General features: G+C 35.1%; 1 protein-coding gene across 1 annotated transcript; it reads right to left on the reverse strand.

Moving 5' to 3' along the window:
• Positions 1 to 8,765: 8,765 nt before the first annotated feature.
• Positions 8,766 to 13,215, reverse strand: LOC149831632 (sulfite exporter TauE/SafE family protein 4-like). The gene is made up of 12 exons (XM_090014024.1): positions 12,921 to 13,215; positions 12,636 to 12,795; positions 12,191 to 12,391; positions 12,030 to 12,091; positions 11,904 to 11,949; positions 11,759 to 11,814; positions 11,563 to 11,649; positions 11,412 to 11,462; positions 11,082 to 11,321; positions 10,906 to 10,999; positions 9,653 to 9,793; positions 8,766 to 9,547 (listed from the first exon to the last, which is right to left on the reverse strand). The coding sequence occupies exons 1-12, from the start codon at positions 13,149 to 13,151 to the stop codon at positions 9,468 to 9,470; spliced, it is 1,449 nt and encodes a 482-aa protein (XP_089870150.1). The 5' UTR covers positions 13,152 to 13,215; the 3' UTR covers positions 8,766 to 9,467.
• Positions 13,216 to 15,390: the final 2,175 nt, after the last annotated feature.

Consider the following 15,390-nt stretch of genomic DNA (forward strand, 5'->3'; position numbering starts at 1 on the left):
TATGCTTTCCGTTAGGGAGAAGCAACCATATATGTTGGAATTCTTTTCATAGAATGTAAATACACAGTTGGGAGCTAAGCCAACCCAGAAAAAAGAAAAAAAAATATGCAGGAATTTGTTTCAGCAAGCAGTGAGACCTTATTAGCCACAAAATAGATAAACTGAATCTATATTATTATACATTCAGTTAATTTGTAAGGACAGGGGATCAAACACCACATATTATAGCATTGGTTTGGGAAATCAACGTTTGATATGGTCTGGGGATATGCATGCAATCTGTTGTATATAAATAACCTATCGCTATGCTTATTCATGTTGTGATAAAATGTTGTACCAGAACCAAGCATGTATGTACGGTTTGACAGTATTGAACTCGATCCCGGATGGTAGCGTAGCAGGATCCTAAGGAGTTGCAATATTCTGCTGGGCGCAAATACTATGTATAGTAGGATGCTGGTGGGCTGGGTGCTTGCACGATCTTTAGTATGTTAACCCTCTGGATGACTTGACAGACATTAGGATTGTTGTAATTGGACATGTATGTAGGTTTACAAACCAGCCATCTACACCATCGTGGTCGACAACATAGTTTTCCTCAATGAACTCAGCAGTCGGCTTGAGGTGTTAAGTAGGGTGGACAACGACTACTACTCATGTTTGGGTGCAACATATGAAGTAAAAAAGAATCAGTTGAGTTGGGTCGACAGCAAGTGTTGTTGGTGCCTACGCGATCTGACTACATATCGCTGAATACAAAATATATATATATATATATATATATATATATATATATATATATATATATATATATATATATATACTTTCATAATTGCAAGTAGTGAACTTACACGATGTGTAACATGATGAAATCTTAGAATACGCATACCTGAATGACTAGGGTCGGAGGTAGCCCAAGGATATAGACCGACTGCAGTCCGCACACCCCCAACCGATTGCCTCCCCTTTTGTTGATCAGCTTGCTGAGCACAACCATTGTGTCTAGCTTTGCCAAAGACAGTTGCCTGCAGCAACTGCTAGTACACGTCAACTTGCTTTGGGATGTTGCAAGTCCAAATAACCAGGGTCTACATGTAATTGGTAGGTGTCTGCCAAAAATTTGGTTGCTTTTCAAAAAAAAAAAAAAGAGATCGAATAGAATACAAAATGGAATATATATATATATATATATATATATATATATATATATATATAGAGAGAGAGAGAGAGAGAGAGAGAGAGAGAGAGAGAGAGATCCAACGACAAGTTTCAAATTATCACAAACAACGATTAGTAACTCGTTGCTTGTAATGGAATAGGCTTGATTTTAATTGTGACATAAATAAAGGTAAAAAGGATGATAGGTTTGGACATCATTTCATGTGAAATGATAAATGTGAGAATACATTCGCAAAGTTAGCTACATTTACTATTTTTAAGAGAATGCATTATTTCCTTAAATGTTTTGTTTTCCGAATCATGTAATATAATGAACTATTAGGATAATTTCGTTGCATTTACTTTGAAAATCCCCAAGCATGATCGAGTCTCACAGACTATTTTTCTTTGAACATATGAAATTATGTATCCTTCGCATGTGAGTGTCTTAACCATGGTTCTAATTATAAAATGCTCATTTGATACATGAATTAGTTATAGATTTGGATTTTCAAAAAGGGTTATCATGTACTCAACCGGGTAGTTGTACTTGGCAAACCATTGAATTGTTAGAGAAATGCATACTTTATTCGGGCCATTAACTGATTGGAATGAGTGTGATTACATGTTCTCGCAAAAATGCAATTTTTATCACATACATATGAAAATAATGTTATGCTACCACTAGGCTTTGACAGAAAATGAAATATCCATGTTGAAAATTGTTTCGATAGTAAACTACATATGTGATTAACATATAAACTAAATGTAAAAGTTTAAGAGGATGCTTTGTTGAAATTATATCTTTTGCTTTGAAAGAACTCTTGATTTGTTTACCCATTTGACAAACATCACATAAGTGATCTTTCTTATATGGTATTCTAGGTAGGCCTCTAACAAGATCATTCTTGGATAATTTAGAAATTAATTTAAAGTTAACATGTCCAAGTCTATTGTGCTATAACTATTGAGTTTTATTTGAAATAATAAGACATTTTTCATTAAAAGTGGGCAACTCATCTAGATAAAGTTCATATACATTATTCCTTTTTTTACCTTTAAAAATGAGAAAACCTTTATCACATAATTGACTAATGGATAATAAATAATGTATTAAATCATCTACTAAAAGAACATTTTCTATCAAGGGAAATTTTGGATTACCAATGTTACCAATACCATGTGTAACGGTTTGACAGTATTGAACTCGATCCCGGATGGGAGCGTAGCAGGATCCTAAGGAGTTGCGATATTCTGTTGGGCGCGGATACTATGTATAATAGCATGCTGGTGGGTTGGGTGTTTGCACGATCTTTAGTATGTTAACCCTCTGGATGCCTTGACAGACATTAGGATTGTTGTAATTGGACATGTATATAGGTTTACAAACCAGCCATCTACACCATGGTGGTCGACAACATAGTTTTCCTCTATGAACTCAACAATCGGCTTGAGGTGTTAAGTAGGGTGGACAACGACTACTACTCATGTTTAGGTGCAACATATGAAGTAAAAAAGAATGAGTTGAGTAGGGTGGATAGCAAGTGTTGTTGGTGCTTACCCGATCTGACTACATATTGCTAAATACAATATATATATATATAGTAATAATATATATACTTTCATAATTGCAAGTAGTGGACTTACACAATGTGTAACATGATGAAATCTTAGAATACGCATACCTGAATGACTGGGGTCGGAGGTAGCCCAAGGATATAGATTAACTGCAGTCCGCACACCCCCAGCCGGTTGCCTCCCCTTTTGTTGATCAGCTTGCTGAGCACAACCATTGTGTCTAGCTTTGCCAAAGAGAGTTGCCTGTAGCAACTGCTAGTACACGTCAACTTGCTTTGGGATGTTGCAAGTCCAAATAACCAGGGTCTACATATAATTGGTAGGTGTCTGCCAAAAATTTGGTTGCTTTTCAAAAAAAAGAAGAGTGAATAGAATACAAAATAGAATATATATATATATATATATATATATATATATATATATATATATATATATATAGAGAGAGAGAGAGAGAGAGAGAGAGAGAGAGAGAGATCCAACGACAAGTTTCAAATTATCATAAACACTGATTAGTAACTCGTTGCTTGTAATGGAATATGCTTTATTTTAATTGTGAAATAAAGAAATGTAAAAAGGATGATAGGTTTGGACATCATTTCATGTGAAATGATAAATGTGAGAATACATTCGCTAAGTTAGCTACATTTACTATCTTTAAGAGTGCATTATTTCCTTAAATGTTTTGTTTTCCGAATCATGTAATATAATGAACTATCTGGATAATTCCATTGCATTTACTTTGAAAATACCCAAGCATGATAGAGTCTCACAGACTATTTTTCATTGCACATATGAAATTATGTATCCTTCACATGTGAGTGTCTTAACCATGGTTCTATTTATAAAATGCTCATTTTATACATGAATTGGTTATAGAATTGGATTCTCAAAAGGGGTTATCATATACTCAACCGGGTAGTTGTACTTGCCAAACCATTGAATTGTTAGAGGAATGCATACTTTATTCAGGCCATTAACTGATTGGAATGAGTGTGCTTGCATGTTCTCGCAAAAATGTAATTTTTATGACATACATATGAAAATAACGTTATGCTACTACTGGGCTTTGGCAAAAAATAAAATACCCATGTTGAAAATGGTTTCGATAGTAAACTACATATGTGATTCACATATGAACTTTAGGACTATATCCAGTACATGGACAATGCATGATATGGATAATTGCATATTTAAGATCATTGCATGTTCATGATTATATAAAGGTTCAAAATGAAACATGTGGTTTCGCCAAATGCTGATAGTGCCATACGAGCACTTATGAATTGTTAAAGTTGGCTTATGCCAAGTTGTAGCATAACCAGTGGGGTACGATACGTATACCCTAGCAATAAAAATAAAAGCTAAATTAAAATATGTTCACATAAATGAAAAATCTAGATCTTGGGTATACCTGAAAGACTGTATATGTTACCAGTTTCTATTAGAATTCTGGGTATACCTGAAGGATGATATATGTTATTGGTTTTCTAGGGCTCTGGGTATATCTGAAAGATGGTGCATGTTACTGAACCCAAACAAACAAGAATGAAAAAAAATATGTATATATAAAATTAATAAAGGATTCTGGGCATACCTGAAAGACAATATATGTTACTGGTTTCCCGAGATACTAGGTATACCTGAAAACAATATATGTTACTGGTTTTCCAGGGTTCTGGGTATACCTGAAAGATGGTGTATGTTACTGGACCCAAGGTCTACCTTGGAGAGGGTAGATGGTACAAACTCCGTGGGACATTCTAGTTTTTGTGAGAGTGAGGCGTCTCACTCAGTCCTCGGAGTTAGATCCAAGTATTCTGCAGAAGTACATGGTGCATCCTAATTCCAATTCTAGCTATTGAAGAGTACTTTCTTGGTCGCGAACCGTCCCTTTTAGACCTCTGTATGGCTAGTCATACGGGGTATTAATTAAAAAAACATAATAAACCCCTCGTGTGGTCTCGGTCTGCTACAATGTCGAATGCATGTGCGTACCCACAAGGTAATTAACAAGATAAAACTTAAAGTTAGTACATTTCTGAAAGTCTTCAAGTGTTCGCATAATACTTGCGATTTCAATTGTTGGAGTATGATTGTGATTCACTCGTGTGATGCATAGCTCAGACATGTATTTCTTTACATACAGAAAGGTGATAACCTAAATGTGGTTTATTCATATGATGTATCATGCTTTGATGTCTTTCTTTTATGTGATAGATCATGAAATACTTGAATTTAGTGAAGTGTACATTTATTACTTATTTAAATGGTTATTAGTTCTATATAAACATGTTGCACATATACTTGTAGACATGACATTGTGCACATTCATATAGATGTGATGCTTCTTACTCAGACGGGGTAGTCTGACCCCTTCTGAATTAATATTTTTAGGAAACAAATAAAGATGGGTGATTGCAGTCATCGCTGCGGACAATGCCATGAGACCATATCTTCTGTGGATGTCCTGGGGAACTCTCACTTTAGTAATTCATTAAGTTTGTAATTTATGACTTATAACATTTCAATGAAAGAGTTTAATTCGCCACTGTTATTGCTTGTGTGCTATTACTTATAACCCGCCCAAATAAATGGACTAAGGATTTAATAAAACATTGTCGCTATTGTTTAGAAAAAAAAATTATTCCAAAAATTTTAAGTTAAATATTTGGGGTGTTACACTTATCATGATTTTAGTTAGCGGGATATGGAGTGTGTTTGTTGTAAGTACATGTTTGAGCATGCATTGTGTGAATTGTATAAGTGCATAACTTGATGTGGTTTAAGATGATTGTTTTGAATACATGTGCAAATTAACAACTGAATGAAGCATATCATGTATATAAAGCATGTAACATGAGTGCATATCTTAGAATGAATGTATCATACATGTGAATGTGAATGCGTATTAGTGTATGTCATGTTTGTATGTGAATTATGTTGTGATATGTATTATGCATGAAAAATGAAATAATGTATGACGGGTACATGCATAGTAACTCATGTAAGAGAATCATGCATAAAGTGTGTTAAATGCGATTCATACATAAAAGCATGTTAGAAATGAATCATGCATGAGAACATGTGTAGTTTAAATCATGACATGATAGGATCATGCATGAGAGTGAATATGATTATGTTATGTACATGCATGAGCACATGTAAGATTAGGTTATGCATATGGCATAAATTGTTTTAATCATGCGAGAGAGCATAAAATGTTGATATCATACATGAGGACATGAGAGGGTTATCCTATGAGATGATAATACTTGGCTTTAATTTATGACTTAATAATAAAGATAACCCTGGACCATAGGTCCATTTGAGGTGTTGGTGAAGTCAGACTCTCTGAGATGACTGGGTCAGTCCTGATCTCTTGTCTTCTCAAGAGAGAGAAGGGCGGTACAAGCCTCGTGGGACATGCGTTTTCGAGGGTTGAAGACACTTCTTGTCCCCGTCCCATGGATGTTAGGGGACAAGTCTACCAATGAGTCCTAGGTGATAGTACCACTGTTCTATAGAGTTAGGGATGCATGCCTGATTTGTTCGTCGAAGATTTTGGTTTGGCATAAACCAAGACTTGGGACCATGAGTCCGTTCTCCCAACCGCTGCATTTTAGGGTTGAATCACTCGGAAAAGAACTAGTTAAGTTATATGAGAGTAATTAAAATACATATAATAATAAATACTTCTATAATTGTTTCTTGATGTCTATACCTTCTTTTGTACTAGATGGGTCTTAATAAACAAGAGAAACAATTAATTAGATTTTTTTATAATCACTGCTATCATATACATAAACATATAGATGTGAATATGTAGAGACTACTAAGGTTTGCATGATTTGTTACATGTGAATGAAAAAGACATGTTTATGTTGGTCATGTGATTTGAGCTATTGATACAAACCATGAGCTTTATTGTTGCATGTGAGGTACTTATCTATGTGAGACACACGAAAAAGGTCGAAACATAGTATGTTTCATTTATATATCTGAATGCAAAGTATATAAATGTTTTGAGACATGTGAAGTTATAATTTAGATAATGCATGTCTTAGTCATGAGTTGAACATGAGCATGTTTCTTTTGAATATAAAGAAAATGAATGTTTACGTTATCATAAACAGTTGCATTTTACTCTATTTTGAAAAATGCTAAGAATTATAAATTTTTATTCAAAATGCTAATAATTATAAATTTTTATTCATTTATGCAAACACTTATCATGGTTATGAATGATTGTAATGTTGAATGTCATGAGTAAAAAAGAATATGAGTTTGAGTTTCATGGATACAACTTATACAAATATGAATGCTATAGAATGAATGATGATAAATGTGATTTAATATCATGTACATATTTTGATATGGATTCCCTTGACTCTCATTTTAAATTGATGAGAATTGTACTTTGATTATATCATTACAACTTAATTTGTATTCTTTAAGTTTAATTTTGATTCCTACGAGCAAGTGGTTGATGCCCTATAATATTATAGATAAACTCATGAAGGATTGAAGTGAAGCGCAGGTCATTGCGTGATTGAAGGCTCCACTCTTACCTATTACAATCTCTAGAGGACCCAGGCAATTTTGGATGATTATAATCTTGTCAAGATTTAACTTTTTATGTCTGGATCTTTAAGTTTTAAGAATTGTAATATTATGGAATGAGAAGAATTCTAAATTTTGTCTTTTCATTTTTGCATTGGTTATGCTTGTAGTTTGAAAATTTTGAATTTTTACGTAACTCCTCAATTGTCTTAAACCTTAGATAAATTTTGTCTTTCACATTTTATTTTATTTTTCACATATAAGAATTCTTAGAATAATAAACCCAATCAAATAGTATTTATAGATGATTTTGTATTGGATCTAATACTGTAAGGCTAATATAAACTCGCGTTTGAGCTCAGGTGGATCGTCTAATATTTAAAATGGTTGGAATGTAACCATAAACGAACTTGTAGGCATATCATTTTCGAGAATCGTGATTTTTTATAATAAATAAAAAGTTTTAAATTTTTCTCAAAATTTTGGGTTTGAGAAAGTTTTAAAAAGATCATATTTTTTAAGAACATGTACACATGGATATACACATACAAGTGCACACAACAAAAGATGCAAAAGTGAGAAGAATCCTAAGCCACTTAATCTTTGTTTGGGAGCCCATGACATCAGCAGAGTTGAGGGTGATGAGGAGGGAGACAAAATCGATGGATTTCGCAACAACATCCTCTCACAGATGATTTCTAAATCACCCCCCCAACTCCACTCCCATCTCTGCCGCCCCACCCAAAATCGGAAAACCAAGTAATGGAGACAGAAGGGTATTTGGTGAATCCCTGTCACCACTTCTTTCACGGCTTTCAAACAGAACCTTAATGAAGTGGCAGCAAGCAATTTTACATCCTTTCACCGAAATGAGAAGCTGAGCAGGTTGCTATTTCGCAATCTCTTTCATGATATTGATCTCATTCATTTTTCAACTCATATTCAGATAGGCGAATCTGTACAATATTTGACCTCTACCTATCATGAGTTTTGCATTGAAGGCTACGTAGACAAATGTGTACACCCAAATGTTTCAGCGCACCTATGGACCGCACGCCTACTAATAAAAGGAAAAGAGAAAAAAAAAACTCTGACCACAAGGAGCCAAGACAGATTGATCATAAAAGGACCACTTTATGCTTTGAAAATTTAAAAGTATCACAATTGGTTCAGTTATTTCCAACACCATATAGGCCTTATGTGATTGGAAGCATACCCTACTAGTGAAGCATGTGTAGACACGTGATTGCTCCATTCCAGACCTTCAGGCTACTGAAATATCTAATCCCCATTGAAAAGATACCAAAACATGCATCTCTTTATCAAACAGATGTAAACTGGAGGAATTTATGCAATATAGGCATATAAGTCTTATTCTGAAATTAACTTGATTTGATACCCTTTATCAACTACCATCTTAATCCATACTCTACAAATGATTATGTGCAAGCTGCTACTACTGTCAGGTGGGGAAGAAAAGCTCATGAATTTCATGTACACGAGTACAGACTACATAATGAACTGACCTTGGCTACAAAATAAAGTGGGGAAGGAGGTCAACTAGAGGCTGATGCAACCAAACCCCACATGGTTCAACATTTGTATCACAACAATGGCCTTATTCTAAGATAGCAGGCAGGTCAATCAGATATTGACCAATTCCTACATTAACTAAATCTACATAACAGGATTGAGCAGAACAAAATGGGGAAGATCAGATAGACTCTGATACATAAGCCCCATACAGAATGAAACACTATTATACTAAAACGCGTCTTCTGAGATGTACATGAGTACAGACTACATAATGAACTGACCTTGGCTACAAAATAAAGTGGGGAAGGAGGTCAACTAGAGGCTGATGCAACCAAACTCCACATGGTTCAACATTTGTAGCATAATAATGGCCTTATTCTAAGATAGCAGGCAGGTCAATCAGATATTGACCAATTCCTACATTAACTAAATCTACATAACAGGGTTGAGCAGAACAAAATGGGGAAGAAGATCAGATAGACTCTGATACATAAGCCCCACACAGAATGAAACACAATAATACTAAAAGGCGTCTTCTGAGATGGCAGGTGGGTCAATCAGATATTGGCCAAGTCCTGCATTAACCACAATATAATCTCTATAGCATTCATGGAGGTGGGGTTGCTGCGTTCCTCCTATGAGCTACAGAAGCTCAGAAATCCCATGTATTCATGGTTATCGATCATTGTAATGCTCTTGTCAATACCAACAATTCCTGAAAAAAGAAAAGAAAAGCCTTAGCATGAAAGTTCAGTGGTTTTTCCTAGTTATACCAGAAGGAAGATAATAAATAATTGGCAGAGTAGTCTTGCAACCATACCCATTGTGAGTGCACTCGCAAAAATGACTGAAGATAGAATGAAAATTATGATAGAAGCCCTCCCAAGGACCGTGACAAGCTTCCTTACCAAATATTGCCCAAAGAACCCAGCAATAACTGACACCCCTGTCAGATAGAGTGCTGCCAAAAGGAAAAGAGAAACAAATTAATGTGAAATATAACTGCAAGATATAACAGTAAAGTTGACTCCTCGTCTTAGTAGAAACAGCACTAACTACAGAAGATATATATATATATATATATACAAAACCTAATAAATGAAACATGACAGTGAATTTCCAGTGTTTTTTTTTCTTCGAAATTCCGACCCATAGATGTGTTCTGCGCAATTGATTTACTAGAAATCAACACTTGGATCATGCATTTTTATGGGAAAAATGGTATTTGGAGCATAAAAAATTTAAGAAAATTGTAGGTTGTTGAATTTTGAAACCTTATAAAAACCAATCCATGAATCAAAATCAAATGTTACAAGAAGTGATTCCTATAAAAACAAGCATATAGATCACATCTGTACAGTCAAATTTTCAAAAAACACCAGAAATTCATGAAAAGTCAATAGCATGTTTCATTTAGTAGGTTTTGTATTTTGTATATTTTCATTTCCCTATATATAGTCCTTTTTTAAGGAGCAATTACTAAGAAGTACATTTTGTGCAACAGCCCTTCCTATCTGATAGAAAAGGAAGCTTTGCTCCCTGAACGGATCTTACCTGGGATCACAAATCCCATTTTTGTATATGAAGAGCTGATCTTATCTTATAGTGTTAGGGAATCTATGATGGGTATATATATATATATATATATATATATATATATATATATATATATATATATATATATATATATATATATATATATATATATATATGAAGGGAAATAGTTGAGAACTAAAATTCCTAGTGTTTACTCAAGACAGTAAAAAGTGACAGGATTTTATGGTAATTGTCCTCTACAGAGACGAAGTATGAAGTCATTTTCATAGGTTTTTGGCATCCAACTTCGGGGACAAAACTCTGAATTCTAAGCCATACGGGTTGATCATCATAAGATCATAATAATGCCACTTCACTACATAATCATGCAATTTAACTTTTTCTCTGAAATATTCTTGCAGAAAAATGAAAATCATGGTCCAAGGCCGGGCCTATAGTTGCCAAAAATAAGACAAAGCATTTGACGTTGGCATCCCTACAGTAGTAATAACAAACAAGTGTTAACAATTGAGGTACCATAGGGGATGGGAAATCTTTTGAGGAAATAGAATTCCACAACTGAGAGAGATGAAGAGAACATCATGACGAATGTCGCTGTTGCACTAGCAACCTGTCAATGAATTGGAAATAAGAGAACCATTGAAAAAAATGAGACATTAATAATCAACTGGTGTTTTCTCAACTAGGAATACCTGAGGAATAACACCAAGTTCTAGTAGAAGGGGACCCAAAATAAATCCACCACCAGACCCCAAAAGACCACCCACTGTCCCCCCAAGGATACCACAGAATGCACAGAAAATGAGCTGGGTTGGAGTCCATTCAACAGAAGCTTCACAAACAGCCTTTCTGTTCCCACATTTCCTTCTCCTCCTACTCTCCTTCAAGAGTTTTAAGGCTTCATATAGAAACAAACTAAGTGCTACAGGGAACTAATCCAGAAAATGTGAAAATAAAGTCAGAAATGAGTTCAACTATTTTCTCTGTATTTCTTACTGAAAATTTTCAATAGTACTTCATACCTGCAAGATATTGAGAACCCAATATAGAGGAGTGCACGCTGCTGTTTCATTCTGAATTTTTTAAAGAAAGTTTCATATTAAAGTCAAGGACATTTTTTTTCATTTATTTGATAAAAAGAAGGGAAAAAAGCAAAACATGGCATAAGCTTGCCTTAAATACTTGTATAAGAAGAAATGAAATCCAGACAAGCATCAGAACAAGTATTCCTTTCCACCTTATATTGAAGCATATTATTCCCTGTAAAACAAAAAAAAACATGGCAATTAAAAAAACATGGCATATCATTAAAAGAGGAAGCCTCTCTCTCTCACACACACACTCGTGTCTACGCTAGAAATTTTCTCACCAGGCCAGTTTTCTCTGGTGGTGCTACCAGACGTTCAAAGTCATCATCAATTGTAACTACAAGACAGATTTCTTATTTTGTTAGAAAGTGGTGCCTTTATATCTTAATTTGTTGGTATTGAAATTAATCATGTTTGGTCACTAACCTTGTCTCTCAGAATTAGTGAGAGGTTCCTTCAAGTCGGCTTCAGCCTGCAAACCATGTCATTATTTTATCACCACAAGATATCATAAGGCAAGTAAAGCAAACCCCAAGAAGAGCCTTCGCCTACCATCATAACTGTTTCATGCTTCCACATCTCCATTGCCCTGTACAAAGACCTTGATGAGGTGCCTGATTGTAACAAAAGAGTCTTGTTAGTTTTTTAATCATTACCAAGAAAAGTAAAACACCTTTTTTAATTTTCTAAACCATAAAAGCAAGTGTAAGTACCTATGAAGAGTATTATAATGAGAATGGTGATGAGCCAATAAGGAAAGACTACACTGAGGGTCACACCAATTGTTATTCCCAACATAAGCATAGGCTGGAAGAGAAGAGCCAGATCATAGTCTAAGATGGGTACATCTCTACATGGATGTGACACCCGCAGATTGTACCACACTGATGAAGCTGATGCTCCCATGATCATACCTGCAGTGCATTCAACCCATTTGAATTAGAGGCAACATGTATATGTCCTATTCTTGACTTTGTTTGAGCCAAAGTGTGTGACATCTTAGCCAAGGAATTACCTTGGTTCAAACTCTCATGCTTTTTAGTTGAGAGAGAGAGAGAGAGCCCAAGCACTTACATTTAGAGAGAAAGAAGAAGAAAAAGTAGAGGAACAAAAAGAAATAAGAGCCCAAGTATGTGGAGAACATATAAAGGCACTTACATTTAGAAAGAGCAGCAGCAGATTTAGCATCAAAACCAACGATCAAATTAAGCATAGGAACAAAGATACCCCCACCACCTACACCACCAACTGTTCCAAAAGCTGACCCCAAGAAACCAATGATGGTGGCAACCACAATCTTCCAGCTAAACTCCAAATCCTTTTGTCACCAACAAGAAATAAAAGAAGGAGATCCATGAGTTCAGATAACACTGCAAACAAAGATTTGAAAAAGCAACATCTTTATCCATATAAGAGAAAAAAGATGGCCATTGTGTTTTTTACCGGCCAAACTTTGGTGCCCTCACCAAGGCCACCCAATATCCACCGGGTGAAGAACACCGACTTGGTTATGTAGGACCTGAATCCATCAACCTGTTGAATATCTGTTGAGTTGGACTCATTTATGCCCAAAACTGCTGGTTTTTCAGTGGTGGTGATGGTGGAGAAGAGGGCGTAAGAGATGGCCACCATGAAACCGCATAGAAGATAAAAAAGGAAACGCTTGGTTTGCATATTGAGAGAGAGAGAGAGAGAGAGGATTCAATCAGAGCACAGAGAGATACAATGGGCTGTGGGCTTTATTGTCATGGTGTGGTGTTGGTCACATGCGTTTCAGATTTGAATACCTTGGGAATCACTGGACCCCACATGGCTCTGGCCAACATTTTTGTCCGTGCTCACGATAGAACGTGGCATTCCGCCCTCTGCTCCATGTGGTAACGGAACAGCCCCAGAAGATTCGCACACGCCAACTCTATCGTGTGGTTTCCGGAGAGAGAGAGAGAGAGAGAGAGAGAGAGAGAGAGAGTTTCGGTCCGAGCCAACTTTCAGGTTTAATTGCTAGCAAGCAGAAAAAAACGACCTTCTAGAGCTGTGAAATTTAAACAAAAAAAAGTTACTGTATAAAGAGAGAGAGAGAGAGAGAGAGAGAGAGAGGGATGTAGGTTTCAGTTGCCAGAAAACGACCTCCTAAAGTGGTGAGATTTTGGTAACAGAAAAATTTGCTGTATACGTAATAGTAATATATATGTTAAAGTTAATTAAATACAGGATACTAAAAAACTAACTTTATTTTTTTATACCAAAAACATAACAAACTAATTTATTTCCTAAAACCCAACTTTGGAAAAGATACGTTTTGTAACCCGACAAATTCAACCGGTATCCCGTATTTAACTAAAAAATTTCTCCTTAGCGTTTCCTATCCTAATATATCATCAAAGGTAGAAACCAACTGGGGCTCCGCTTGTCTGGCGGGAGCAGTTAATGCACGTCCCTTGACGTTCCAAGTTCGAATAAAAAATGGTATAACAGGTAGGGGTCAGCCTAACCCCAGCTTTCTCTGTCAAAAAAAGAAAAAGAAAAGAAGTGTAGCTGGTGTCAAAATGGGGCTCCGCTTGTGGGAACAGAGCAGTTAGTGGACGTTACCTTGTGCAGGGACATTGCAAGTTCGAATCCGTATGGTATATGGTTGTATAACTGGTAGGGGGTCTGTCTCTAACCCCAGCTTTCTCTGTCAAACAAAAAAAAATCTAAACTTTTTATTACTTTTTTTAAATTGACATCCTTGTCATATTTTTTTAATAATATCATTAAAAATTTGTTTGCCCTTCTTTATTTATTTTTCCAAAAAAAGGTCTTACTTACATAGCATTTTGTAATATTAAAAAAAAAACTCTTCAATTACCATATATAACTCTATTTGTCTCCCTCTCTTTCTCATAATTGTCATATAAAATCGATCACTCCTTGTAAGGAAAGCTCTCTCTCTCTCTCTCAATAGTAAAATGATGAAAATCTATCTTTCTTTCTTTTTTTTAAGATAGAGAAAGCTGGCGTTAGGCAGACCCCAACTATACTAGAGGGATTCAAACTTGCAACGTCCCAACACAAGGTGATGTGCACTAACTGCTCTTGCCACAAGCGGAGCCCTGTTGGTTGAAAATCCATGTTTCTCTGTTCTAAAATATCTTCATAAAACACTTTTCTCTTCTTTTTCATTAGCCGTAAAAAAGAAAAACAAAACAAAACTTAGACATGGGTTGGCTAGCTCCATGCATAACGTTCTAAACAAAATGTGTTTGAAATGCATATATTTTTCTCTGTGTTTATTTATCTTATTTATCATAAAAATAGCATAATTTAAGCCCGTCTATATGGATGGGCCATTATGTATTAAATATATATTAAGCCATATAAAAGTGTGTTTATTTTTTTAGCTATTTAGTTGTATATTTTAAAAAAAGTTATAATGTGTTTTAAACATATACATATTTTAATGTCTTTATTTATCATAAAAATACTAATATAAACATGATTTATCTAGGCCTGGCCAACAAGCCATTAAATATCTACCGGCTAAATTTGACAAGTTATTGAAACGTATATTGACAATGATAAAAAAAATACCTTACATTTTCATGTTGCCAACTTGAAATATATCTCGTATTTCGTATATTTCCATCCTTGGTAGCAACTTGAATATATAATACAACCACCAAACGGTCCTTTGATTTTAGGGACGATGAGTAGAACTGTGTTTGAAGGCAGATCATTGGCACTGGCAGATTGGAAGATAAAAATTGTCTTATGAAACACCACATCACAGCCGGTAAACACAATATGAGTGTCTAAATTATAAACCCAATGAACTTTTTTTTACCATAAGGATACCCCAGAAACACACATTGCTTAACATGAGTGGGGTCAAATTTTGAGATAGAACTCACATATGTAGCATAACATTGCATCC

The sequence above is a fragment of the Nuphar pumila genome, chromosome 7 (genome assembly GCF_984573655.1).
Source record: "Nuphar pumila chromosome 7, dmNupPumi1.hap1.1, whole genome shotgun sequence".
Classification (NCBI taxonomy): domain Eukaryota; kingdom Viridiplantae; phylum Streptophyta; class Magnoliopsida; order Nymphaeales; family Nymphaeaceae; genus Nuphar; species Nuphar pumila.

What these genes read in the sequence shown, in the direction of transcription:
- LOC149831632 (XM_090014024.1), bottom strand. Translation starts at nt 13,151, where the DNA reads ATGCAAACCAAGCGTTTCCTTTTTTATCTTCTATGCGGTTTCATGGTG. An exon ending in CACTAATTCTGAGAGACAAG is followed by an intron (nt 11,815 to 11,903) that starts GTTAGTGACCAA and finishes TCTGTCTTGTAG; the next exon opens with TTACAATTGATGATGACTTT. An exon ending in AACTTGGTGTTATTCCTCAG is followed by an intron (nt 11,000 to 11,081) that starts GTATTCCTAGTT and finishes ATTCATTGACAG; the next exon opens with GTTGCTAGTGCAACAGCGAC.